General features: G+C 58.3%; 2 protein-coding genes across 14 annotated transcripts in view; one reads left to right on the top strand and one right to left on the bottom strand.

The window, feature by feature from the left end:
• The first annotated feature begins 105 nt into the window (after window positions 1-105).
• Window positions 106-13696, top strand: Caskin2 (CASK interacting protein 2). 3 transcript variants are annotated; one of them, XM_013508626.1, is made up of 20 exons: window positions 106-204; window positions 1380-1929; window positions 5818-5869; window positions 6398-6495; window positions 6839-6984; window positions 7076-7171; window positions 7263-7393; window positions 7522-7630; window positions 7944-8052; window positions 8207-8301; window positions 9020-9281; window positions 9424-9545; window positions 9633-9693; window positions 9793-9881; window positions 10014-10124; window positions 10199-10300; window positions 10413-10551; window positions 10655-12121; window positions 12204-12426; window positions 12788-13696. In XM_013508626.1, the coding sequence occupies exons 2-20, from the start codon at window positions 1836-1838 to the stop codon at window positions 12876-12878; spliced, it is 3597 nt and encodes a 1198-aa protein (XP_013364080.1). In that variant the 5' UTR covers window positions 106-204; window positions 1380-1835; the 3' UTR covers window positions 12879-13696. The 3 variants fall into 3 exon arrangements, with proteins under 3 accessions (XP_013364080.1, XP_005412356.1, XP_005412355.1); XM_005412299.2 differs by having other exon boundaries at window positions 108-289; window positions 9793-9851; XM_005412298.2 differs by having other exon boundaries at window positions 111-289.
• A 170-nt stretch (window positions 13697-13866) lies between these two features.
• Window positions 13867-26774, bottom strand: part of Kiaa0195 (KIAA0195 ortholog) — a 48172-nt gene continuing 35264 nt past the window's right edge. For 6 of the 11 annotated variants that reach the window (XM_013508622.1, XM_013508625.1, XM_013508623.1 and 3 more), the window contains 27 exons: window positions 25295-25497; window positions 24848-24999; window positions 24444-24546; window positions 24173-24259; window positions 23828-23944; window positions 23445-23501; window positions 23029-23133; window positions 22739-22903; window positions 22308-22517; window positions 21084-21399; window positions 20574-20747; window positions 20078-20180; window positions 19767-19984; window positions 18637-18818; window positions 18404-18554; window positions 18060-18175; window positions 17814-17913; window positions 17391-17499; window positions 16984-17173; window positions 16652-16729; window positions 16280-16365; window positions 15957-16038; window positions 15517-15665; window positions 15335-15429; window positions 15144-15237; window positions 14793-14963; window positions 13867-14637 (listed from right to left, as the gene is read on the bottom strand). In XM_013508622.1, the coding sequence (XP_013364076.1) occupies window positions 14565-14637; window positions 14793-14963; window positions 15144-15237; window positions 15335-15429; window positions 15517-15665; window positions 15957-16038; window positions 16280-16365; window positions 16652-16729; window positions 16984-17173; window positions 17391-17499; window positions 17814-17913; window positions 18060-18175; window positions 18404-18554; window positions 18637-18818; window positions 19767-19984; window positions 20078-20180; window positions 20574-20747; window positions 21084-21399; window positions 22308-22517; window positions 22739-22903; window positions 23029-23133; window positions 23445-23501; window positions 23828-23944; window positions 24173-24259; window positions 24444-24546; window positions 24848-24999; window positions 25295-25497 (3686 nt within the window). In that variant the 3' untranslated portion in view covers window positions 13867-14564. The remainder of the gene's footprint in view (window positions 14638-14792; window positions 14964-15143; window positions 15238-15334; window positions 15430-15516; window positions 15666-15956; window positions 16039-16279; window positions 16366-16651; window positions 16730-16983; window positions 17174-17390; window positions 17500-17813; window positions 17914-18059; window positions 18176-18403; window positions 18555-18636; window positions 18819-19766; window positions 19985-20077; window positions 20181-20573; window positions 20748-21083; window positions 21400-22307; window positions 22518-22738; window positions 22904-23028; window positions 23134-23444; window positions 23502-23827; window positions 23945-24172; window positions 24260-24443; window positions 24547-24847; window positions 25000-25294; window positions 25498-26774) is intronic. The other 5 variants (XM_005412306.2, XM_005412303.2, XM_005412307.2 and 2 more) reach the window with 5 other exon arrangements.

Below are 26774 nucleotides of genomic sequence, written 5' to 3'. Positions count from 1 at the left end.
CGGGGCCAGAGCTTTGGTCCGGACTGGAGCGGTTGGGGGCGGGGACTGGCGCGGCTGGGGGCGGGGCCGAAGGCGCTGATTGACAGCCCGACTGCGCGGCCGGGACGGTCCCTCTCTCCCGATCCGGCAGGAGGGAGGGGGGAGGGGCGGGATTTCCTGCGGGAGGCGCAGAGTCGGCCTTGGAAAAGCAGCAGGAGGAGAAAGGTATGGGGGGGTAGTGGGAGCCAGCGTGCAAAGTGCCAGGGACTGAGCGGGGCCAGCCGGACCCCCGGCGGAGAAGCCGGGAGAGGTGAGACTTTGGGGCCGTACCTGGGGGTCAGCACCCTTGGGGCGGGCGCAAACTAACTTTTCTTGCGGGATCGGTGGGTGCCTCCATCTCTCTGCTTCTTCCGACCTCCTCGCGCCCCCCTTTTCGTCCTCCCGCATCTATCCCTCCGGCGCTTGGCCCTCTCGGTCCCTCCCGCCGCTTTGTTCGCGGGTCGGCCTGGACTGGGCTCGGCTGGGGGTGCGCGGCGCTGGAGGGGCATTCCGAGGGGCGGGGGAGCCAGCCGACCCCAGGCAGTGCCTGGGGCGCCCTCCCCCTGTGCGGGCGGCGGGCCTTGAGGGGGAGTGCCCTTTGGGTTGGGTTTGGGACCTTGGGGAGTGAGGGGTTCCCGGTCAGGGCCCCAGGCCTGCACGGGTCTCCTGCCGTAAGACTGGCAACAAATTCGCCGCCACAGAAGAACTGACATAAGCTGGTTCCGGCAGTAAGGTCGAGCTCGGGTCTGGGCTTCAGGTTCAGGCTTCAGATTCAGGCTAGAGGGGCCAATGACCGGCAGTCACTGTTCTCTGCCCACAGAGTGGTGAGGAGGGTCAGCAACAGGTGCTGTAGGGCCTCCCTGCCCAGCAGGCAGATTCCCCCAGAATCAGGGCCCCATAAACTTCCCACGCCGCCCCCAGTTTACAAAGGGCCGCAGGGCTAAGCATCCAGCCATTAAAGTAAAGGCTACGTAGGGAGGAGTCTGAGGGCAGGCGCCTGGGACACGGAGTGACCCCTGCTCCTCTGCCTGTGCCGCCTTCCAGGCCCCACCTCCTAGCCCGCCGGTTGTCTGTGGGTGTTGGAGCCTGGGGCTGTGGAGAACAGGCTGCTGGCCTGGCCTGCCCCAGTGTGTTGTACTGCCAGGGCCCCTCCTGCACAAGGTTGAGGTGCTGCCTGGTGTCCCGGGGCCCCAGTGACTCAGCCTCCCCCTCCCTGCAGATACTCCTCTCAGGCTTGGCAGCCCTCCCCGCGTCACAGAGCTGATCCCGTCCTGACTGCGTGGGGCAGCCAGCGTGGCTGGGGGCTCCCTGGAAGTCCTGACCTGCTCACCCTCTGTGCCCGCCTTCTGGGATCCTTGCAGGCTGAAGCCCAGCCTTCGACTGAGGCACTGCGACTCTTCCGGACCCCCAGGACCTGCCCACTGATGCTACCCAAGGCCCGAGGGAATGCTGGCTGCTCTTGGAGTAGGCACTGGTGCTCCTGAGCCGAGCCTGGAAGATTGGTGTTTCCAGTCCTGGCCCATCCCGGGGCTGTCAGAAGCTGCAGGCTGATATCCTTCCAGATTGCCACACAGCTGCCACCTCCTCAGAGACGCTTTTCTGTTTGTGGTGGCAGCTCACGGAGCTCCTTGGGGGAATATCCATCAGTACCTGACAAGGAGCCCACTGCCTAGGACCCCAGACGCATTCTCCCAGGACTGCCCTAGGACAGGGAGACCTCCAAGGGGCTGAGGCATGACACGCTGACCCTCTGCTTGGACCGGTGTCCTTGTCTCGGCCTTGGACTCCTGAGCCTAGACCTTGGCCCAGGAGCCAGCATGGGTAGAGAACAGGATCTGATTCTTGCCGTCAAGAATGGAGATGTGACTGGTGTGCAGAAACTGGTGGCCAAGGTCAAAGCCACAAAGACAAGTGAGTATTTGCTGGGGTGACCATCCTCAGAGGCCCTCCCCTTAGTACTGAGGCTACCAAGGGAAGTTTGGAGCGTGGGGAAGGGGCCACTGTGATCTGCAGATTTGAGGAGGGAAGCTGGTCCTGCTCAAGATAAGAAGTGTATCTGTGTGGGAGAGCCAGGAAGGAAGTTGTGTCCCACTTGCTGTGTGTCCCCAGGCAAGTCACTTATCTTCTCTGGGCCACAGGTTTTTTGACTGCAAGGTGAGAGGATTGAAGTAGATTTATTCAAATTTTTACTGAATGTGTATTGTATACTAGGCTCTGTTCTAAGTCCTGAGCCAGAACAGTGAACAAAACAGACCAAATTTCCAACCCTCAAGAAGTTGCCTCCTGCAAGTGGCTTTATAGGTGTGTCCTTCCGTGCCACGAGGATTCTGGCAGTGGGTTGGGAAAGACTGACTACTAGAGGCTCCATGCCCACGCCCAGTCCCATATACACATTTCAATCAGCGCATCCCTTGTGGTTTTTGCTGAACTTAACGAGGATGTCTGTATCTTTTAATAAGAGAGATGTTATTTTTGGTTGGTTTGTTTGTTTTAATTTCAACACTCTGACCACTTCCTAAAGCTTCTTCTCTCTGATTAAATCTACCTTTGTTTCCTGAGGTGTATGGCCAAAGCTGGTTTTCTAGAGGTTTTCCCAGCCTGGGGCTCCGGTCCTGATAGGGTTTCTGGACTCAACTCAAGGCATGCACCGTGGCCACTCCTGAGCCCCCGCCTCTCGGGTGGGCAACTCCCTTTCCCAGGGAGAATAGGCCCCTAGGTGTCAAGGCAGGCTCTCTGGGGGAGAGAGAGTAAGTGCCACTAGATTTGTCACCTTGAGATTCTAAACTGGCAAGGACAGCCACTGGTTCAAACTGGGGCTGGAAGGGGCGTTCCCTGGAGGGGAAGGTCTTCTCTGAGTGCTGGGGCTGTAGCCCCAAGACACACCTGAGCCTTGTGCACAGGAAGGAGTCCCCAGGCTACCTGGAGCACCTTATTATCCCCACCCACGCCTCAGGTGTGGGTGCCAGAAGGACAGGTCATAATGGCATGCATCTACCTGCACACCAGGCAGTAGGGCGATGTGTCCTCCCCCCCCCCAAGTAGATACAGCATGGGCCTGATAGGAGGTCCCTGGCGACCAAGACTGGGAGCCACTCCCCCTCCTTCCTACCTCTGTGTTGTTCTTGGCCACCTTCCTAGTGAGGCCTTGGTCACACCGCTGCTGGCCTCCCCGCCCTGGAGGCTGATGGCGGGAAGCTGACGACCAGGCCCGGAGGCTCTGAACAGGTCCCCTGTACCCGGGGGGCAAACATCTGTGGAGGAAGAGGGCCCCTCCACTGAAGAGGAGAATTCACCTGTAAAGGAGCAGAGTGACAGGCCTGGCTCTCCTTGTGAGGCTTTGGCACCGTACCTGGGAGAGGCTGGTGACAGAGTGAGATCACAAGGTGACCTTTGCAAACTTGACAGTTTATGAAATGTAACCTCACTTCTCTGTGAGATGCGTATTTCTACGTCCATGGTACAGGTAAAGTGGCACTGGGAGCTTAGTAACTTGGCCAAGGTCCCACAGCCGTGGTGGAGTGTGTCCGAGACAAACCCGCGCCTCCTCCCCTGTGCTCCCATGCTGATCCCTACCCAGTTCTGTCCACATCCGTGTCACCCCGGAACCCAGCACTCGGAGAGGCTAAGGCAGGAGGATTGAGAATTCCAGCCCAATCTGGGCAACTTAATGAAACCCTGTTTCAAAAGAAAAATAAAGGGAGCGGGGATTTGTGAAAGTCCTGAGTCCAATCCCTAGTACTGGAGTGGGGGTAGGGAGAATTACCTAAGGGACTGTTCTAAAAGTCTGGATTTCTTAGACACCCTGCTGCCAAATTAAAATCATCAGGAAGGGCCTAGGGCTCTGCAAATTAGTTTTCCAGGTGATCTCTGGAAACTGCCGAGGTGGCAGGGCTCCCCTGTTTCTTCCTGTGGGTGGCTATGGCTCTCTGGCTCCCCAGAAAGCAGAATGAGGTGCTCCTCAAGCTTCTCCAGCCAACGGCCAGCCTGTACCCCTTCTCGACAGATCCTCTTCAGAGAGCAGGTGGCCTGACCTTGCCGTACCCCATAGCTTTCCCACCTCCTTTTTCTGAGGTCTCCTCTGGCCAGAGGAAATGGAGTGGGCTGGGGTGGCCGGCTGAGCTCACATCCTCTGCCTGAACCTAAGTCAGAGACAGGCCAGAGAAAGAGGCTGTGCTGCAGCGGAAGAGCCTGGAGCCACTGCCTGGAAGCGGGACCCTCCGCCCTCCCTCCATAGTCCTCAGCCCAGTCATTCGGAGCCTCTACCCACCACCTTTCCGGCTATTGTTCTGGAAAGAACAGCGCCACCCAGCCTGGCCCTACCCCTGTTCCTGTGTCCCTCCTGTCACATTGTCCTGTCCCACCCTTGGAGGGGCCACATCCCGCCAGCCAGCTGCCCCATTCCAGTATCTAGGCTGGTGGAAGGGAAAGGACCCTGTGTCTCTTCCTGGAGGAACTCTGTCCCCACTCATCTTCTGAGACACCGTGGTTTGTGAAAGTCACACAGCAGTGAGAGGCAGAGAGAGCATTTGAGCTACGCACTTTCTGCTTCCCAAGCCTCTGTTCTTTTCCCCTGCATGACAAGTACTTTGCAAAGGGACAAAAGCAAAGCTGGGGGGTCTGCATGTCCTCCCAGTGGCCCCCACCACTTCGCTTCCCTGCCCGCCTTGGCCCTGTGTTTACCTTTTTGGAGTAGAGTCCTTCATCTCAGCCCCGTGTGTAGCTGTCCCCTCCTCCCCATCCCACTGCAAGTTTAGTCCCTCCCTGTTGGAATGAGGCCCTGCCTTGTCCAGGCTGCTGGGGTATTCAGGGGCCCGCCAGGGCCTCGGGGGCAGGTCTGGACCAGCATGCTTGGCACCCTGCCCAGCCTGGGTTGAGCCAGGCCCCCTCCCGGCAGGGGTGGGTTCCAGCAGAAGGCAGGGTCTGTTTGTGACAGGCCTTCTTTCCCTCCCTAGCACCTCAAGGACCGCCTGCCCCTGCCCTAGCTGCCATAGGGAGCTTACCTGTGTGCACCTGCTGTGGGGAGGCGGTGCCCCAGCCCCTCTGCCTGGGGCCTGCACAGCTCAGCCAAGAGCCTGTGGGTGCTGGGGTGGCTGAGAACCCACTGAGATCCAGGGGGATGGTGGGGAATTGATACCCACTCTTTTTGATGGATAATATGGTGCTAGTAGTGGTCAACATGGTCAAGGGTGCTACATGTACCGTCTGTTGCATGCTGACAAGGATCAGCTGCTGTATTTACAATACCTGTGCAGAAAGGACACGGAGCCCAACGGGCTCAATGATCTGCCCATACTCTTCCAGCCAGCACATGGCAGAGACGCGGCCAGGGCAGGTGTGTCTGATTCCGCTCCCCCCGGGCTGTGGCCCTCAAGCACAGCCCTGGCATCTCAACCCTGGAATACCTAACGCCCTCTCCTTGCTCTCCCTGCCCACCCGCTTGGCCCAGTGGGACAATGTGACTCGCTCCCTAGCCCATTCGAGCAGGAATGCTAACCATGTGTCCCGTGGGCCTGTTGGTTAGGGCACACCATGCCAGCACTCCCCCCCAACCCCCTGTGGCTCTATAAACAAGCTGGGCTGGGGCCTCAGGAAGCCAGGCCACTGCTACAGAGGTTCCCTGCACTCCGTGCTTTGGGCCAGAGTGGGAACCATATGGACAAGACCAGTAAAGGGCCATGGGGCAGGTGTTCTGCACACCGAGAGGTCAGCTGGGCCCCGGGAGGTGGCAGGAATGCTAGGTGAGGATATGGGCGATGGCAGATGATTGCCTAGTCCCTGATACCCTGTCCTGCCCCCCAGAGCTTCTCGGCTCCACGAAGAGGCTCAATGTCAACTACCAGGATGCTGATGGGTGAGTGAGGGCTGCTATGGGGTGGGGTGGGGGTGGGGAATTAGAGTTGTTGGGAGGGGTGGAAGGGAAAGGCCCTGGAGCCCAGGGTCCATGCCCCTCAAACTTCACCCTCAAATTGCCTTCACTGGGAGCTGTGGGTCCTGGGCTTGGGGAGGGGGGTCCTGCCTACCCAACCTGCTGTGGCGTTAACCCAGATGGAAGGGAGGAGCCCTGGGGCCACTCCAGTGTGCCTCCTTGAGTTAGAATGCTCCTGGGCCCCCTTTTTTTCCCTGGAGGGTAGAGCCTAAGGGCTCTTGCTCCCACGGCCCCCTCCCCTGGGCTGGCTTAGGGGGGGCGCACCAGACAAACAGGCCTCTCAGTGCAGACACTGAGCCCTTTCATGCTGTGGCCAGGCTGCTGTGCGCTCCCACGGCAGGGCTGATGGGAGGAGGGAAGTAACCCGTCCCTGCCAACCCCCAGAATGAGTTTAGGGGTGGAAGACAGGATTTGGGGGCTCATTGACACCCCACTTTTGTGGTTCCCCCCCAGATTCTCTGCTCTCCACCATGCCGCCTTGGGGGGCAGCTTGGAGCTCATAGCCTTGTTGCTGGAGGCTCAGGCCACTGTGGACATCAAGGACAGCAATGGTGAGGCCCTGGGACCAGAGCCTGCTGATGGTCAGCACACAGCAACGCTAGGTGTTTGCAGAGCTTCCCTAGCCCTGCTCATGCCTTTCCCTTTTGTGATGCTGATGTCCTGTTATTCAGATAGAGAGGCTGAGGCTCAAGAGAGGTTAGAGCACTGCCCTGGGTTGCCAGATGACCTGTGGTAGGCACAGGGGGCCTACGGCTTCGGCCCCACACAGCCAGACCAAACCCCTGGTGAAACCAGTGTCGCAGAATGCTCTTGGGCTGCCTCCCCTCCCAGCCAGCATCCCCAGGCACCCAGTGCCCTCCCAGAACCTCTCTCAGGCATGCGTCCTCCTGCCAGGCATGCGTCCACTGCACTATGCAGCCTGGCAGGGCCGGCTAGAGCCCGTGCGGCTGCTGCTCCGGGCCTCTGCGGCCGTCAATGCTGCATCGCTGGATGGGCAGATCCCGCTGCACCTGGCTGCACAGTATGGACACTACGAGGTGGTACGTGAGCTGCCCAAAGGGGTGCTGGGGTGGGGTGGGGTGGGGCGAGGTCAGCAGGCCAGGCCTCTTCACTCAGCTCCCTCCACCCCAGTCAGAAATGCTCCTCCAACATCAGTCCAACCCATGCCTAGTTAACAAGGCCAAGAAGACACCCCTGGACCTGGCCTGTGAGTTTGGGCGGCTCAAGGTAAGACCTGCGGTCCTTGGAGAGCTGAGTGCTGGGTGCTAGACCTTTGTAGGGTCTTGGAAAAAGGCACTGACTTGGTACTGTGCTGCAGGTGGCCCAGCTGCTCCTGAACAGCCACTTATGTGTAGCACTGCTGGAAGGTGAGGCCAAGGACCCGTGCGACCCCAACTACACCACGCCTCTGCACCTGGCTGCTAAGAATGGCCACAGAGAAGTTATCCGGTACCCAGGGAGCCCCCCACTTTCTCATCCCCTTCCTGTGGGACTGCTGGTATCCTCGATCTCTCTGTCCCCAGCAGTTGGCTTCCTCCCCTACCCCATGACTTCCATGGCACTCTGTGCCCCTGCAGGCAGCTCTTGAGAGCTGGGATTGAGATCAACCGCCAGACCAAGACTGGGACAGCGCTCCACGAGGCCGCGCTGTATGGCAAGACCGAGGTGGTGCGGCTGCTCCTGGAGGTGGGTACAGGACCTGGTTACTTCACAGCATCTCTGCCATGTGCTGAGACTGGCTGGAGAGGCTGTGGCATTTTGTTTGGGCAGCGGGGAACAGGCCTCACTTCCTGTAAGGGGTGCAAAGGCTCGGGAGCAGCCCCAGCTGCTTGAACCTCACACCTGCCTCTTATGAGCTCATCCTTGACCCACTCTCCCAAATTCCATTTCCTCGTCTGTAAGATCTGAGCCTGGTCATAGTACCCACCCCCCCAGATGGTTACAAGGATTAGGGGAGCAATGATAGGTAGTCCATGCTCATGTGACGCTGTGCACCCAGGGAGGTGTAGATGTGAACATTCGGAACACATACAACCAGACAGCGCTGGACATTGTGAATCAGTTTACCACGTCCCAGGCCAGCCGGGAAATCAAGCAGCTACTGCGGGGTATGTGGAGCAAGACCCAGGCAGGGGCTGGAGCCAGCCCAGTGGGTACCGAAGTGAAAGAGGAGCAGGTGTCCCTGGGGAAGGGTGGGGTCGGGGTGGGGAGGGAGATGCCCTCGGGACACTTAGATGATGCCTGCGCTCCCCCTTGTCTTAGAGGCCTCAGGGATCCTGAAGGTCCGAGCACTCAAGGATTTCTGGAACCTCCACGACCCCACTGCTCTCAGTGTCCGGGCAGGGGATGTCATCACGGTGAGGGCCTGCGCATGCAATCCTTTCGGAACAAAATGGTTGCTCATTTCCTTGGGTGCCTGCTTTGTATCAAGTTGTGCTCTTCCTTTTTCTTTTTCTTTCTTGTTGTGGTACTGTGGGCTGAACCCAAGGCCTTTGCACTGAGCTGCATCCCCACCCTTTTTAATTTGTTTTCTTTTTTTGAGGGGGTGGTACCGGGAATCGAACTGAGGACCTTGCACTTGCTAGGCAGGCACTATGCTGCTGAGCTATATCCCCAGCCCCAACTTTTTTACTTTGAGACAGGGTCTTACTAAGTCACCAGGTTCTCCAGACTGAGTGTGACCTGGTGATTTTCCTGCCTCAGCCTCCCAGAGTGCTGGGATTACATGCGCTAAGTCTTTATATGCACTCATTTTAATTCTCTCCAAGTCTAGGGAAGGTGGGTACCATTATCATTTCTTTATACAAATGACAAAATTGCAGCTTAGAGAAATTAAAAAGACTTGGCCAAGATTACACAGCTAGCAAGTAGCAGAAATGGGACTAGAGCACAGGCTGTTTGTGTGTTCTATGGTATGGCTGCTGGGAGCAAAGGCTGAACTTGGGCATCAGAGGCCAGCTTCATGGGATAAGGGAAGAGCTTGACTGAGTTGCTGGACTGTGGCTACAGGAACGGCCACGGCCTCTTGGTTGGTACAGGGAGTGACCATTTCCTCCCCGCTACAACCTGTCACAGGTCCTTGAGCAGCATCCCGATGGCCGCTGGAAGGGCCACATCCATGAGAGCCAAAGGGGCACAGACCGTGTAGGCTACTTCCCCCCTGGCATTGTTGAGGTGGTCAGCAAGCGGGTGGGCATCCCCATGCCCCGTCTCCCCTCGGTGCCCACCCCGCTACGCCCAGGCTTCTCCCGGATGCCGCAGCCTCCTGCTGATGAGCCACTGCAGCCTCTTACCTATGGCCAGCTCCCTCGGGTGGGCCTCAGCCCAGACAGCCCAGGTACATCCTCCCAGGGGGCGGTGCTGGGCACTGGTGTGGGTGTCTGCCCTGTGTCCGGGCAGGGGGTGTCATCACGGCTGAAGTTGCCAATCAGCTGTTAGCACCAACTGAGGCTTTGACCCTATGCTTCTGTCCCCTACAGCAGGTGACAGGAATAGCGTGGGCAGTGAGGGCAGTGTGGGCAGCATCCGTAGTGCTGGCAGTGGGCAGAGTTCCGAGGGCACCAATGGGCACAGCACTGGACTCCTTATTGAGAATGCCCAGGTAGGAGGGAGGAACGTGGGACCAGGGCAGGGTCTACCACCTGCTGCCAGTTCCCCATACACTGAGGGGTTTCTTCCCTGTCTCTAGCCCCTGCCTTCTGCTGGGGAGGACCAGGTGCTGCCAGGACTGCACACCCCATCCCTGGCAGGTAGGAAGGGTAGATGGGACCAGGGTTGGCCAGGAGGTGCAGGTGGGTGAGGAGGGTGAGGACTCAGCCACCTCTGATGCCATTTCTTACCTCCTAAAGACAACCTGAGCCACCATCCTCTGGCCAGCTACCACTCTGGGGAGATCTTCACCCAGGAGGTGAGGCCGGAACAGCTGCTGGAGGGGAAGGTGAGACCTCCACTGGGGCATACACTGTGGGCCTCAGCATAGAGTGTGCTGAAGGCCTGAGGAGGCCTTAGTGTGGACGTAAATCCCTCCCAGGCCAGGCTCCTGCTGATTTCATCTCCCCAACACCCACAGGATGCACAGGCCATTCACAACTGGCTAAGCGAGTTCCAGCTGGAGGGCTACACTACCCACTTCCTGCAGGCTGGCTATGATGTGCCAACCATCAGTCGCATGACGCCTGAGGTAGGTGCTGCAGCTGGGAAAGGGAGGGCCCAGAAGGCAGAGGAGGAGCCTGACGCCCATGCCCTATGTGGCAGGATCTGACAGCCATCGGGGTGACCAAGCCTGGGCATAGGAAGAAGATTGCCTCAGAGATCGCTCAGCTCAGCATTGCCGAGTGGCTGCCCAGCTACATCCCAGTAAGCAGGCAGCCATAGCAGGGGGTTCTGGCTCCCACTGGGGCTGTGGCTTCATGCTGCCCCTTTCTTTCTGGGTTGGGGAAATCCAGATCTGATGGCACCCCTCTTCCAGACGGACTTGCTGGAGTGGCTATGTGCGCTGGGGCTGCCGCAGTACCACAAGCAGCTGGTGAGCAGTGGCTATGACTCCATGGGGCTGGTGGCCGATCTCACCTGGGAGGAGCTACAAGAGATTGGTGTCAACAAGCTAGGTAAGGACTGCTGTGGGCCTCCCAAGTGGACCCCCATTGCCTCCAAGGTCCAGGATGACTTTTTCCAGACCCAGCTAACCAGGCTGCTCTGTCCATCCCTCAGGGCATCAGAAGAAGCTTATGCTGGGTGTGAAGCGGCTAGCAGAGCTTCGGCGGGGCCTGCTACAGGGAGAGGCCCTAGGTGAAGGCGGGCACCGGATGGCCAGGGGTCCGGAGCTGATGGCTATCGAGGGGCTGGAGAACGGGGAGGGTCCAGCTGTGGCCGGCCCGCGCCTTCTGACCTTTCAGGGCAGTGAGTTAAGCCCAGAGCTCCAGGCAGCCATGGCAAGGGGTGGCCCTGAGCCGCTCCCCCTGCCCCCAGCCCGATCCCCCAGCCAGGAGAGCATCGGAGCACGTTCACGGGGGTCTGGGCACTCACAGGAACAGCCTGCTCCCCAGCCCAGTGGCGGAGACCCCAGCACCCCACAGGAGAGGAACCTTCCAGAGGGCACAGAGCGGCCCCCTAAGCTTTGCTCCCCACTTCCTGGCCAAGGACCCGCCCCTTACGTTTTTATGTACCCCCAGGCCTCGCCCTCCAGCCCAGCTCCAGGGCCACCTCCTGGTGCACCCCGTGCCTTCTCCTACTTGGCCAGCTCCCCTGCCACTCCTCCAGACCCACCTCGGCCCAAGCGCCGGTCCCATAGCCTGAGCCGCCCTGGTCCTACTGAGGGGGAAGCGGAGGGAGAAGCTGAAGGGCCAGCCGGCAGTGCCTTGGGCAGTTATGCTACCCTTACCCGGCGGCCAGGACGCAGCACCCTTGCCCGGACCAGCGCTAGCCCAACCCCAACTCGAGGCGCTCCCCGAAGCCAGTCCTTTGCTCTCCGGGCCCGTCGCAAGGGCCCTCCACCTCCACCCCCCAAGCGCCTCAGCTCCGTCTCTGGCCCGACGGAGCCACCTCCGCTAGATGGGAGCCCAGGGCCCAAGGAGGGTTCTGCAGGGCCCCGAAGGCGCACACTGAGTGAACCTGCTGGCCCTTCTGAAGCCCCCAGCCTGCCCACTCCAGCCGGCCCTGCTTCAGATACAGAAGAGGAGGAGCCTGGCTCTGAGGGAACACCCCCATCTCGGGGCAGCTCAGGGGAAGGGCTGCCATTCGCAGAAGAGGGAAACCTGACTATCAAGCAACGGCCAAAGCCAGCTGGCCCCCCACTTCGGGAAACACCTGTGCCCCCCGGCCTTGACTTCAACCTCACCGAGTCAGACACTGTCAAGCGGAGGCCCAAATGCAGGGAGAGAGAGCCGCTTCAGACGGCACTGCTGGCCTTTGGGTTAGCAAGTGCCACCCCTAGTCCCTCTGCCCCCCTGACCTCGCAGGCCCCCAGTGAGTCCACTTCCTCCAGCCCTCCACAGCCTGAGCCCAGCAGCCTGCCAACTCAGGGAGCTCCAGCTTCTGCTCCCAGTCCGGGAACACAGCCGTCTGGGCCCCCAGCACCCTGTGCTGGGCTGGGTCTGGAGAACTCAGCTGGCAGTCGGCAGAATGCGGAGTCGGAGCCCCAGGCCGCTCCTGCTGCCCTCCTCAAGGTTCCCAGAGCAGGTAGGAGGCTGAGGCCTGTGGGGGACGCACAAGGTCATGTCCAGCCCAGCGGAGGCACAAACCAACCTTTTTGCCTCTGCAGGAACATCCCCCAAGCCTGTGTCTGTGGCCTGTACCCAGCTGGCATTTTCCGGGCCAAAACTGGCTCCCCGGCTTGGCCCCCGCCCTGTCCCCCCACCAAGGCCTGAGAGCACTGGGGCTACAGGTGCAGGTGGGGCCCAGCAGAGACTGGAGCAGACCAGCTCGTCCCTGGCAGCTGCACTGAGGGCCGCAGAGAAGAGCATTGGCGCTGAAGAGCGAGACCGGTGAGGGTGTGGGTGTGGGTGTGGAGAAAGGGAAAGCTGGGTGTAGGACAGCTCCTCTCATAGGCCCCGAAAACAATGGAGGGGGACCTTGCGGGCAGAGCCTCAGGGCAGGCAAGACCTCAGGTTTCAGAGTTGCCCACACCTCAGGCATGGGAGCTTGGGCAAGTCCCTCATCCCCAAATTTCAGTGAGCTCACTTGTAAGAAGGGACGGTGACTCCTGCTGCCGAGGAGGTTGGGAGCGTTACGAGGACGCACGCTAAGTGCTTGGCACTAAGCGGAAACTCCATAGCAGCTCCCTCCCCAGGGCCCGTGGGCTGCAGGACACTGGCCCATCTGATCAGGCCCTTCCCATTGCCATAGGCCCCCTGGGACCTCCACCAAGCACATTCTGGATGACATCAGCACCATGTTTGATGCCCTGGCTGACCAGTTGGATGCCATGCTGGATTGAGCAAGACCCACCTGTGGCTCCTGGCAGTGCCCGTGACCTGCAGTGTCCACTGCCTTTGGCCCAGCACAGAAGAGGCCGCTGCTACCCTTGGTACTGGCAGTGGGCTGGTCTGCCTGGGTCACCAGCCCTGCAGTGTTACTGGGATAGCCCAGAGGCAGGGCCAAGGGGACTTGTCAGGACCTGACTAGTACAAGGGCCTCCGCTCTATCTCAGCAAGCCCTTTCCCATGTGTAACTAACTGGACAGCCCTGGCCCCTGGCCAGGGACCTCGGCAAAAGCTTTCTCCTCAAGGAGAGAAAGTGGTGGCAGGGCAGGGTTTCTGGGGTGCTTTCTTGCACCCTCCACCCTGTGTACCAGTCCCTGAGCCAAGGAAAAGCACCTGGCTACCCCCACACTACCCTGGCACCCTGAGAAGCAAGAGGAGGCAGCATGCCCAAATGGACCCCTCCCTGCAGGTGTACATAGGACATGTAAATATGCAACAGGGACGAGGCCTCGTGCTGGTGGCCATGCCCCGGCCAGCTTCTGCCCCTGCTCCCACCATCCCTCACTGGAAGCAGTGGGCTTAACAGATCCTCAGTGTCCAAACTTTTTCAACTGTAAATGTTATTTTTTAAGCAGAGAGAAATGCATATATTTTAAATGGAATTTATTGTATCTATTAACTGCCTGAGAGGACGTAGTGGGGGAGCCTTGGGTTACAGCAGTACCCCCACAGTTCTCTGGGCTGGAGGCCTGACCTGTTGGCCCAGGCCCGGGATGTGTAACCATTAACTTCTTTCCGCAACTAACACCAATGAAAGTGTCATTCCATGCAACTCGGCTGTGTTTGGATCTGTGCCACAATCTCCCAACCCGGACCCAGGGGGCTCCCTGCTGATGTGGAAGGAGGAAGGCTTGGGCCTACCCTCCTTGCCTTCAGGGGTCCTTTGAGCCCCCACCTAGAGGGCAGCATCCCGTCATGGCTATCTCATGGACCAGCTACACATTTTTCTTAAGCAGTTAACAAGTTTTAATATAAACCAATCTACATTCATTCCTAAAAGGCTCATTTCTGGTAAAAAATATACACCAATAAAAACTTCTCCCAGAAGAATGAGGGCAGGGTTACAGGAAACCTGGGCCACATCTCCCAAGACTGACTCGTGGCCTGCTGAGCCCAGCACAGGAAGAGGTGGGGGGCTTCTCTATCTTCAGACCCCCCAGAGGGAGGTCAGGGCATCAGGGCCACAGTCACGCCCTTGCCCAGGAAGACAGGATACAGCACCTCCCCAGTAACAGCCTTTGCGCTTCCACAGAGGCTGAGGCCCTCACCTTGGCTTCCAGGCTGTGCACAAATGCCAGAGGGCCCTGGGTGAGGGGACCCTGAAGGGGGGCAGCCCATGGGTGAGGGGGCTGAGGGCCCCCTATCGAGTGCCTGAGGTCATACATTCAAGAGTGTCCCTGGTAAGGCCAGGGGGGAGCCAGGATGGTCGTGTCTGGCTGAAGCCACAGCTCCTCAGCTGTTCCACAATGAGCCCAAGGGTCAGGGGGACAGTGGGGTCTCCAGTGACCACAGCTGGGCTCCCAGTTCCACGGGCACAAGAGCAAACCCTGAAACGTTCGTAATAGCAACTTCCCAGATGCAGGCATGGGTCTGGCTTTAGCCCCAGGGACCAGGCAACTGTGGCCACCATGGCCAATGGCTCAGAAAGGAGAGTTCATGCCCAGCTTGGTTTCAAACTGCAGCTTCTGTCGTTTCTGGTAGCGGACACGGACCCTACGGGGTAAATTAAAATACAGGTTGATACAGACCCGACCAGGGGATGGGGCAGGACGTGAGACAAGAGGACGGAGGGAGGGATGCTGACAAAGAGGTGACAGATTTTGGGAACACTCCTGAGCTCCAAGAGAGGTGCCCCGGCTAAAGCTCACCGAATCTCGTGCAGTTTGACAATCTCGTTGGTGACCACCACGAGGACCAGGGACAGGCAGCCCAGAAGCCATGTCAGCAGAGGCACATCCTTCAGGCCGAAGTGGATGCGGCTGTCCCTGTGTGTCCACAGCTGCAGGTCCACAGCTGTCTGGACCACCTGACCCAGCAGCCTACAGGAGGAGGAGCAGCCCGTGTGAACCTCAAGTCACCTGGAGTCCTTCCCTGTTGTCTCAGTAGTATGATCGGCTCAAGGAAGTCAGTCATGCCTCCGGCCACAGCCCAGGGCGATGGGATCCCAGCCCTGCAGAAGCCCACTCTCTGCCCAGGCCCCTCTGTCCAGTACTACTCACACCACAGGCACAGTCACAGCCCACCAGATGTTCGTCAGGGGGCTCTTTCTCCACAGGGGTTTGGTGCGGTGCACGTGGGTAATGGAGATGAAAACTGCAGAAAATGAGGAGGGACAGTGGGGGTGTCAGACTTCTTCCAGCCTCGGGCCTTATCCCCATGCCCCAGGAACCCTCCTGAGCAGAGCCCTCACCAGTATGCAGAACAATCAGGGCAGCTGTGAGTTTCTGGGCCGATAGCAGCCCATTGGCAAAGTCTTCAAACCAAGCTGGAGCCCTGTCATCATCACTGCCAAAGCAAGGCGAGGGCTCAGCCTCCTGTGGGGCCACAGGGAAGCAGGCTGGGGTGGGGAGGGAGGGAGCCTGGGGCACCCACCTGCTCAGCATGATGGAGGAGCAGTTGGTGAGATTGCGGGCCTGGGCGCTGTCACAGAAGCTCTGCAGTGTGAAGCCGAAGCAGATGAGGCATGAGCTGATGGTGAGGCTGAACTTGAGCAAGAAGCAGAGCAGGAAGTAGTGCTGGGTCTACAGGAGAAGAGAGGCCAGTCACTCCCATGGGCTGTGCCCTGCTGGCTGGTACCCAGTTAGCTTTCTCACAGGTAACAGGCTCGTAGGAAATGGGCAGGCCTGGGGAAGCAAGGAGCAGGGACCATGCTCCCGGCAAAGCTCTTTCTCAGCAACAACTACTGGGCAGGTGCTGGCTCTCTGTGTCTACCAATCTCTGCAGCCTTCCAGGTCAGGACCTTACATTCAGCCCCCTCCACGACTGCCTGCATTCTTCTGCAAGAGGTTCCAGCCTTGGGGTCTCTCACTTACCTTCTTAGGAATGGACTGAAGATTTTTCCCTGTTGCCATAGACATGATGGAGCTATGGGGTGGTTTCCCCAGGAGAGAGATGCTGCAAAGCAAGTGTAGGTAAAGGGATGGTAACTGTCACCTCTGTCCCCTAATTCTCACAGGGGAATCCTTCAGGGCATCTTAGTGAGGTCAAGACTGCAGGGGAGAAAGACAGCAAAGGAATCTTCCCCCAGTGCCTCCTGCACCAGAGGACATGAGCCCTGAGCTGTCCTTCCAGAACCCTGGCTTTTGGGGACACACACTGATATCCCAGCCCCACCTGCCTGGGCACGGCCTCTCACCTCAGCAGAGGGTAGCAAAAGCAGGACAGCCACAGGATGTCTGTGGTACTCAGGAGTGGTGGGAGCTGGACCAAGCAAGAAAGGAACTGGACCAAGAAAGAACCCAGGAACCACAATTAGATTCTGACAAGTTAATAAGACCCTGAGGGCCCCAGAGTTGCCTGGCCCTTGCCCAGACACACACTCAAGCCCTTAGAGGAGCTATGGGGCACACTGTTGGCAGTGACACATCTTCAAGACCCTATGGGTTTTACAAAGGCTTTGGGGACCCTCTGGCTGTGCTGCACCCCCAGTCTCCCTCAGATTCTCAACTGGTCTGTGGACAAAGGATTGGGTGGCAGGAGGGCAATTCCTGTGCCGCCTCTAGCTCACCTGGATGACCACGAGGGTCAGCTGGCACTGCAGTAGGAAGAGGAAGCACTTGCGGATGCCATAGGTAGCATGTCGAGCCTAGGGGCCAAAAGGGGGACAGATTATGGCCATGGGCTGCCTGATCTCTCTCAGGCCCTACAGCTGACAAGCTTCAGCCAACACCCAGGTGCCCCTGATGCTCTGAGGAAGGAGCACAGACAAATTCAACTGTGCGGGGCAGCTTTCACTTGCTTGAGGGACTAAGTACGAGGTCCATAAGACCCTGAGGAGTCCTGCACTGCAATTCCACCCTCAGACAGTCCCTTCCCCCACCACCTGTCTGGCTCCCTCACCTGCTCTATGAGCCGGATGATGCTGATGGTCTCCTCCTGGCGAAAGGTCAAGGAGCAGGGCAGGCTGTTCAGCTGCCCTGACAGCTGCAGGGGAGAAAGGCCATCTGTGGCCTGGGCCATGCTGGTGCTGGTGGCGTAGCCAAAAGTCTCCCAGGAACAGCGGGATGGATACAGGGGATCCAGGGCTATGCTGCTCAGTGTACGAAAAGCCCGCATGTGAGCTGTACCCTGTGAAGACCCTACCCCATCTCCCACCAGACCAAGTATCCTATTCCTCTTCTCCTACCACACCCAGGTGCCAGGGTCCCCGCTAGGGAAGATCAACCATAGGATATGCCCACAGCACAGGCCTGTCCTGGACAGGAGAAGCAGAGGCTGACTTGGTAGCCCTGGGGTCTTGCCCTGACCTTACGTCGCTCTGGAGGAAGAGGCAGCTGTTCCTCAGGTTGGCAGAGCTGCCCAGGCAGCAGGTCACTTCCCCGTACTCCTGCATGATCTTTATCATCTCACACATGGCTGGGGGCAGGCAGGAAGCACAACAGTCAGGCAGGTGGAGCCCCCTGTGGGCACCAGCAAACAGCCATGGGCCACGAGGGCAAGAAGCAACAGAAAGTGGGCTCCTCTTTGGAACACTGCCTCCCCAGCAGCATGATCATGTGAACACTGTCACTTTTGATTCCCTGAAATAGGCACACCCACGTGCCAACCTACTAGATTTCTTAGCCAGACTCAGGTTCTTCCACTCACTGCACGGGAAACCCACACATCCCCTGTGGAGCCCACAGGGTTCCCCGCCTGGCGGAGCTCAGCAAGAGGGCCACAGCACTCACTCTCAGGGGTGCAGTCCGTGAAGAGAGGCACGAGCAAGGGCACATTGTCAATGTTCTGCAGATGGGGCCGCACCTGATGGATGCCCCGGGGCAGCTTGGCCTGGAGGAAGCAGAGAGGCCAGTAGCCTCAAGATGGGGAACAGGATCCTGTGCTTCATCTGCCTGCATTTCCCTCAGCAGCCCCCTCTCGTGGACCAGTTATGGGGCCACTTCAAGGGGTATGGGGGACAGACTCTACCATCGTACCCGGTTGCAGTCCTCCAAGAAGCTGGGGATGTCACTGTCTGTAGGCTGGAAGCTGATGAGATCCGAGTGACCCTCCTCCTCCAGGAGGAGCAGTCCTTCTGCATCATCTCGGGACACTGTGGGAACAAAAGCCTGTCCCTCATCTGGGGCCACCCTTCTTGGAGGGCTTTCCTTGCTTGTCCTGCCTGTAGGTTTATACTCTTCCCCTGTCCACTGTTGTTCCCCGCAGGGATGTCAGGACCACTTTCCAGAGAGTGTACATATTGGGAGGGATCTTCAGAGGCTCTCCCTAGCTGTGGCTCCCAGGAGGGAAAACCTCCCCGCCCACGCCATCCCTACCATACCTCTGCCCTCACCCTGGTTCAGGTCATCATGCAGGGAACCCGCATGGCTGGGGCTGGAGGGCGGGATCTCGGAGCCGGGCATGTCACCATTGGGCGTGAGGGAGATGTGGCAGTTCCAGCCAGTTTCTAGACCCATCTTTTCTGCAAACACCTATAAAAAGTAGGCAACCATGGGCCCCATATGCCCTGAGGGAAAAAGCTCAGGGGTGGGACAGGAGGAGGGTTCTCCCTACCTTGCTTTTGAGCTCATCCTCCAAAGAGAAGTAGACAAAGCGGATGCAGGCATTGACCAGCCCATCAATGAGGCGCACAATGTCCAGCCGGGCCTGGTACTGGGAGGACACCATGCCCATGAAGATCTGGCCGCTCAGGGCCTGCATGCACTCCTCCTTCTCCAGCACCTCCCCGATCCCTTCTTCAGGCATAAGACACAGCCGGCCAACGTGCCGCAGGATGCCAGGACATGGCCCCGTCAGGACACCCAGGAACCAGCAGATTCCAGGAGGCAGTCCAGGGCCACACACACAGATGCCACACCCAAATCAATGAGCACACAGGCCCCAGGGACCACACACAGCCACCCCACACACACAGCCAGGAGACACAAGAGAGCCAGAAGACATAGGAAAAAAGACAATGAAAGGTAGTCATCAGTCAGGTGGCCATCCTGGAGAGCCAGGCAGAGCGTGGCTCAGCTCCTGCCCAGCCCTGCTCCAAGCTAGAGGACCAGCCCCACCCTCAGCCAGTTTCAGTGCATGGCCTCTGGAGTTCCTGAGACACGCCGCCCTCCACCCCACTATGTATGTGTGTTTCGGGGTCTGAGGGGTAGGCTCTGAGTCCCTCAGTCCCAGCAGGGCTTGTGACCTAGGCTTTTGTCTGATTCTAATAAGGCTAACACCCTGTAAATACATGCAATTTTATAACTTTCCAAGAAAGCTTTTTTTTTTTTTTGCTAGTACTAGAGATTGAACCCAGGGCATTCACACTGAATTATATCCCTAACCCTTTTTTATATTTTTTTAAGACAGGGTCTCACTAAGTTGTCCAGGCTGAACTCAAACTTGTAATCCTCTTGCCTCAGCCTGCCAGAGTACTGGAAAGGAAAGCATTTTTATGTACTTTAACCCCTTCGAACATCACAACAAACCTGTAAAGCAGACAGAGTAAACACCAATTTATATATGAGAAACCTAGAGACTCCCCACATCACCAGCTAGGAAGGATCGGGCTGGCATCCCAGCTCCTGCATGGGGCCTGGGGCACCTCCTGCTGCAAGTGATGCGATAGCCGTCTGAAAGCCCTCCGATTCCTAGATCCCAGCCCCTGGGAGCCACAGCCCCAGCCAGTGGGAAGCACACGATACCATCAGAGCTCCAGCTGTTGCGGCGGGCGTTCTGCTTGATAGGGACAGTGCTGGGCAGCTCGCACATGGTGAAGATGCTGCTTTGGCCAGGCATCTGCACCAGCTCGATACACTTGCCATTGAGCTGAGAGGACAGGGCACAGTTCATAGGCTTGTAGGCGAAGGCAGAGCAATAACCAGACAGGCAGGCTCGCTGGTAGAAATCCAGCACTTTCTTTCTGCCAGGGAAACAGGGTGGAAGTGAGGTGAGTGGACCTGCGATGCCCCGTGGCTGCGAGACAGGCAGGTAAAAGGGCAAACTCGTCACCCACCTGTCAGAACCTGAAAGAGGGTAGATGTCGGCACCATCCCAGAAGTCTGTGCAGGCCTCTAGGACCACGTCAGCTGTGCCATGGGACAGCATCTGCTCTGTGCCTGGGGATGAGATACAGAAGCCCAACCATGAGGGCCCTAAAAAAGCCCCCACCCCTGCCTCTGACTAATAAGTGGCATGTCGCCAACCCTAAGAAAGGTGCCAAGAAGGCCCTGACAGAGGGCCACACAGTAAGCAAGGCCTAGGCCAGACAGTGAATGAGCTACTGTGGATCTCTACTGAGCTGGTCATGCAGATGCTATATTTCGTGTCCTTTGGACAATCCTGCCCCTGTGGCCCCTGTCCCCAAGCCCAGCCCCTACACTGAAGGACTCAGAAGTGGTCTACTGTTCATCTGCCCAGTCCTCCCTGAAACGAATGGGGCAGAACAGAGCCTCCCGCCTAACAGGCTCTGGCAGGCTTGGCTGGACCAGCTGAGCGGGCACAAAGCTCACTGGTGGCAGTGTCCTTGATGAAGAGGCTGATCATGTGGCTGAGGGGAGGCCGCCGCTTGGTGACACAGGACGGCCGCCCCAGTGAAGTCTCCTTCATGGTCTCAGCACTGGGTAGGCGGTAGAGTGCCAGGTGGTTCTCCTGCTTGAAGAGCTCCTTGGCCCCCGGCGTGAAGCCTGCAGATGAACACAGGACTCAGGGCCCTGGGAGAGGGCTTGCACCACAGGCCACCTCCGTCCCCTGGCACAGACAGAATCCACTCCATCGGGCCAGCTCCTTCCAATGTTTCCATCCCAACACTCAGTTCTCTTCCCAGCCTGGGAGATCTGTCACACACCAGCGTCCGGCTAGCTGCAGGCTGCCCCAAACTGAAAGAATGCTGGTGCTCCTGACAAGCAAGTGCAGTGCCAGGGTCCAGTCTGCTTGGAGTCAGTGCTGCACAGTTCTAAGAGGTCAGCTGCCACCAAGCCAACCCTGCCCCACTGCCACAACCACCACTGCCACAGCCGTACCGATGAGGCGGGCCAGCTCACAGAGGCCCCAGGGCACGTGCACCGGGAGCACCGCGCTGTGGCTCTCCTGCAGCGCGATGTTGCACAGGTGGTCTGAGAAGCGGCACAGGCGCTCGGTGACACTGGCATTGCACAGGTTCAGTAGCACGTTGAGGCCCAGGGGCTTGAGGGAGGTGAGATGGAGCTGCCAGTTGGAATCATCAAACTGGATGGAGGAGGGGTTCTGCTGGTCCTGCGACAGGCTCAGCATCTCCAGGTGGTAGTCACACACGAAGTCCTCTGCCTCATAGGGCTCGCCCTCAGTCCCAGGCTGGGCCTGGGGGAAACAGCGGGGCAGTGGGAGAAGTCAGGCCCTGCTTTCACCTCCCCCCTTGGCTGCTGCCCAAGGCTGGCCCTACAATAAGGGGCACAACCCTGGGAGGTGTCCTCAGGCTCCTGTCTCGAGGACCTGCACCCAATGATAAGGGCAATACTGGCAATACTGATAAAGAGAGACAAGCACACAGGGAGAGAACAATAAGGGGTCTTTTTTAGCCAGAGGACAACACCAGAGAGGGAGCCACTGCTTTGTGTGTTTAGTCGAATTAGGAGGCCAGCGGCTATCAGTGAGAACTGGAGGGGGGGTGGTGCCCACTTTATAGAAGGCTCAGGATGGGCTCGGGAGGCTGCCAGGCTAGGGGAGGGGAGAGGGCTCTGCATGTGACTTCTGAATTCTTTTCTTTTCCTTTTTTTTTTTTTGTTTTTTTAAACAGTACTGGGGGGCTGGGCATGGTAGTGCACGTCTGTAATCCCAGCACTCAGGAGGCTGAGGCAGAAGAATCACTGCAAGTTTGAGACCAGCCTGGGCTACAAAGTGAGGTCCAGGCCAGACTGAACTCGAGCAAGACCCTGTCTCATAAAAGACAAAAAAAAAAAAAAACCAGTACTGGGAATTGAAATCAGGGCTTCATGCAGGCAAGCACTCTTCTACTGAACTACATCACCAGCCTTTTTTTCCCCCAAACAGGGTCTTACTAAGGTGTCTAGGCTGGCCCCAAACTTTCAACCTTCCTGCCTCAGCTTCCTGAGTAGTTGTGATCATAGGTACGTAGCATTGCACCAAGCAATTTCTACACTCTTAGATCCGGCTGGTTCGGGCTAGGTGGGTTGCACCCCTTTAGTAGGACAGGACAGAACAGCCTGTGGTAGACAAGGGGCCTCTCTAACCTGTCTCCCTCTTCTCACCTTGCTGGGCTCTTCCTCACCGCCTTCAGTGTCCCTGCTGAAGCTCACGTTGGAGCCAGACGCATGTTTGCTGCGGCCTTGCACTTTGTGGTGAGAGTAGGGATCGGGAGGCTTGGAGCCATCACCAGGCCAGTCACCACGCTCCTGCTCGTTGGAAAGGTGCAGGGTATTGCTCAAGGAGCCAGTCAGGAGGGCATCTCTTTCATGGGGCTGAAGAGAATAGGAGTGCAAACCTAGGACCAGGTTCCCAGAGCTCCCAAAGGTGCAGTGGGGGGCGGGGATAGTTCGGGGCCCCTCACCACCTAGTCCTGTGGCTTCACCTCAACTGCTCAGAGGCAGCTCCCGGAGGTGCTGAACCCCCTCCCACGGCCATAGGCCAGGCTCCACGGCTAAGAGGCCTGGCCTAGTCGGCCCATGGGAGCCGGCCATACCTCCTCCTCTACCTCGGGATGGCAGAAGGAGCGGGTGGACAGATCATCCGTGAGGTCCTCATGGCTGCTGTGAGGGGGCTCCACCTTCCCGCTGAAGAACAGCACAGTCTCTGGGCTGGGATTTGGCCATGACAGGATCCCTTGTTTGTCTACACAGCATAGGACCTGCAAGGAGTGGAAAGGGCTTAGCAGTGGCCCATCCACCCAGGGGCCACTCAAGTGGTAGATGGGACAGTTCAGCCCCACAGCCTGGAGGGACAGGTGCCTCTTCCTTGCAGGGCCACTCTTACCGTGACGGAGCCCAAGCTGTGCAGCAGGCTGGCACTGTGGCTCAGCGTCGGCGATGTCCCCTGGATCACCCTCAGGAAGTGGCCCCAAGTGCAGCGCAGCATTTCCTGGTAGGAGACAGGAAGTCTTGGGAAGCCATCTGGGGCACAACCAATTCCCTGGAGACCGCCTCTGATACTCAAATTGGGAAAAGTTCAGGGGACTGCCACAAAGCCGGGGTTCTGAGGCATGCTGTCAGGTGTTATGGGATCAGGCCTGGATAATATTCACATTCAGTGGGTGGCGGAGAATGGAGCACAAGTGCCTGGCTGGACACTCAAGGCCATAAATAGGGTCACAGGGTTCCAGGACAGAGCCTGAGGGTATGGGAGTCTGTGGTTGTAGAAGCCTGGGGTAGGACCCATCACCGTCAGTGTACCTTGGAAGAGACAGCCTCTGTGTAGCTGCTGAGAGTATCCTCTGAGAACTTGGCCAGCTGCACAAAGAGGGAGAGCCCTGGGTGAGGAAAGCCTTCCTCCGCAGGGCTTCCACTCTGGCAGGGTGGAGACGCATACTGAGAAGCCCCCAGCCCCTTAGGGAAAAGGCATCTGGCAGTCCTGACTCCCCACTGGTGGGAGCCCAGAAGATGCCACCCTCGTCCTGGCCTGGCCTAGAGGTCTGTAATGGAAAGGGCCAGAGCCTTGGATTGGGACCAGGCCCTCAAACACATGGGTCCCAGCTTCTGCCCCCTCCACCTCCAGCTCAGCTAGTTCCCTCTTTTTGTTCCTGCCACTGTCCCCCATACGCCTTGGAACCACCTACCAGGGAGCTGGGCGAGGCCTTGCTCATCTGCGCCAGGACACGGGCTTCTCCACAGGCAGTGGCCAGGACCCAGAGGACAGGGAAGAGCAGGGGGAGGATGGGCAGCATGCCATTCACCTGGGAAGAAGAGGACCACAGGAGGCTCCCAAGGAGCAGGAAGGGCAGAGCTGCCCTGCTGTGTGGCTCCCCAGCATGGGAAGGACAGCTGTCCAGGGGCAGGACAGAAAGGAGGGAGACGGAGGCATTCTGAAGCTGAAGCCTGGGGAGACTCTGGGCTGTGCAGAGGAGCAGTGAGAGGCCCATGGTCAGACAGAAGCACCACAGAGAAGAAAGAGCTGGACTTGCCTGGAGCTGGAGGAGGGTGTACTGCCAGGAAGTGACCCCGGGGGCACGGAGCATGAAGCGCAGGGCGTTGGTGATGAGGAAGCCAGCCTGCAGGGACAGCAGGGTACAGCCTTAGCCCCCTCCCTGGGGAGGGACTGGCCTCTAGGCTTCCCGCCTTTCAAACCTGGCAGGCTCACGCTGGGCCCTCTGCTTGCTCTCAGCTCACCTGGCTCGGGCCCCGAGGCTCCCCCACGCCTGGCCCTCTCCCCTGCCCCGCGGCCCGCTCACGCACCAGGACCACAGGCACAGCATAGTGCAGCATCACAGACTGCACTGTGAATCTCTCGTTGTCCAGCGCAGTGACGGGGCGGGACAGGGACATGTCCAGGCACCATCTGTGGAAAGAGGCGACCCCCAGCCCCGACGGAGGAAATGGTCACAATCCCCATGCTTTGGAAAGTCTCTGGGCCTCAGCCAGCCAGGGCTTCACCGAGTACTGTGAAGTCCTGAAACTCCCTGGCCTGCCCTGGCCCTTGCTCAAGGGGCCCCTGGGGAGGGGCCTGCAGCCATCTCCACAGCCAGCGTCACAGAGCAAACTGGGTGGGGGCTGCGACTCAGCCTAACTCCTGCACCAGACTGAGAAGTGGGGCCTGCTCTCAGACAGCCTTGGGATGGGTGAGGCGGGAGGCACCCTACCTGATGTTGTCTATCACGGGGGTCTCCAGGACTCGGAAGAGCCGGTGCTGCTGAGGGTTCTGTGGCCCTTTCTTCACCTCTCCACGGGGTGAGGGTGGTGGAGAGAAAGGGGGAAACAGGTCTCCTGGCTCTAGCACGATGTGCTCATCGTCCTGTCGGCAGTGCAGAGAGGCGAGGGGGAAGGAAAGGGCTGTTGAGGCCACTCATCTTGGACAGTGCCAGCTGAGTGGACACAGCTCCAGGGGTCAGGGACCACCACTACCACAGAGCCCAACAGGGCAGGCCCTGTGGAGCTGGGGTTCAAGAGCAAAAGGAACAGCATGAGGAAAAGGGAATGGCAAAGCCCATGAGCTCGCCAGAAAGCTTCAAGATGGAGCCCTGGGAGCCCCCACCCGCCTAAAGATGTTCCCCCAGCAGTTTCCAGGAAGGAGAGCAGGCTCCAGTTACCTTGATCCCTCTCAGGGAGGCAAAGGATTCCTGGCCAGGTCTCAGGGCTATGATGTCCCCTTCTACCAACAGGCTAACTGGCAGGTTGACCAGGTGGCCATCTCTGTAGGCCCAGTGCAGGGACCAGGATGGAGCAAAGGGCATGTGGAGGTCTGGATACATGGCATTCGGCCATCTGATCTCCTTGCCATTCCTGAGGGCATCTGATGAGAAAGAAAATAGAAACAACCTTCTCACCCTCCAGCCAACCCAGGACACACCAAGGGACACAGCCTGATCTTTCTTTTTCCCACCCCAATCATTCGAATGCTTCCCATTTCAGTGATGCCTCTCCCACAAAGCCGTCCCTAACCACTCCAGCCCAAGCACTCCCACCTGCTCTCGTCCTCTGAACATTTTACTCTTTGTACCCCCTTTCCATTCAGATTTACTTGATAAATTTTGCTGAGGGGCTGTAAGAGGTACAAGGTAAACAGGAGCTTGAGGAGCTACAGCATAGCTGGGGAGAGGAGATGCACGGCCGGACAACTGCCAAGTAGGCAAACATGAGCTAAGCGTGTGAACAAAGATCTCAGCACCATGCGGGCATGGAAAGGGGAGCAAACCTTTCTGCCATGGCTTCTGGGAAAAGGGAGCATCTGGGAATGCCCAGGATGACTAGCAAAGATTTTGTCAACTAGAGGTGAATGAGGGAGAAGCTCACCAGGGAGAGAAGCGTAGGACAGAGGCACAGAGTAGACTGGTACACAGAGGGTCTGGGGGGACAGCAGGTAGAGTGGGAGGATGAATAATAAGGTGAGAGCCTGTGGCAGAGGTACTGTAACCCACCAATGACATCTGGGATGGCGTGGAGAAGCAAGAGGGAGCCACTGGCGGTTCCTGAGCAAGGGACTAAGCTCCTGGAGAGCAAGGCACATCTTTCTCCACTATCATTGTACTCCCAGACCTTAGCTTATGATTGCAATTAATCATTTTGGGATAAATGAATGACTCTCACTTAGCCCTTAAAGATCCACTGCCTAGCACTGTCAAAGAAAGGCCTCCGTGTGCTCTCAGAAAGTAGGAACAACAGTCTCTCCAAAGACCCAACCTAATGATCTGTAGCTGAAGTTTAATAAATGCCAGCTAGACAGAGGGTAGAGCAAAGGCTCTCTCCTTTAGGAACTGGGACATTAATCTTCAGCTGCCAACTCCCTGCTCCAACTCTGATTCCTGCAGGCATCTCAGCTTCCCTGGTCTACCTTCCCACCTCTTCCCTAGCCCAGTAACACCAGACAGGACAGACACGGAAGAGGACATCTCAACTGCCCTTCTGTCAAGAGACAGGATCTTTTCTGTCCGCCTCTCAACATTTGCAAGCTCCTATGCACAAGGGCCACCATCAGCTTCCTGTCTGCCCAGGCCACAGCCTGGGTGCCTACAGCTGTCCCACAGGCCTCAGTGCCCTGCTCAAGAGAGGGCCAAGTATCCTTCTAACTCT

The sequence above is a fragment of the Chinchilla lanigera genome, unplaced genomic scaffold (genome assembly GCF_000276665.1).
Source record: "Chinchilla lanigera isolate Chin_1 unplaced genomic scaffold, ChiLan1.0 scaffold00152, whole genome shotgun sequence".
NCBI lineage: Eukaryota > Metazoa > Chordata > Mammalia > Rodentia > Chinchillidae > Chinchilla > Chinchilla lanigera.
The sequence above is the reverse complement of the archived record's forward strand: the minus strand, read 5'-3'. Positions and strand labels throughout refer to the sequence as shown.

Excerpts from the sequence above, each read along its gene's own strand:
- Caskin2 (XM_013508626.1), top strand. The coding sequence starts at position 1,836 with ATGGGTAGAGAACAGGATCTGATTCTTGCCGTCAAGAATGGAGATGTG. Across the intron at positions 8,053-8,206 it reads AATCAAGCAGCTACTGCGGG|AGGCCTCAGGGATCCTGAAG; the intron begins GTATGTGGAGCA and ends CCCTTGTCTTAG. Across the intron at positions 12,427-12,787 it reads GGCGCTGAAGAGCGAGACCG|GCCCCCTGGGACCTCCACCA; the intron begins GTGAGGGTGTGG and ends CCATTGCCATAG.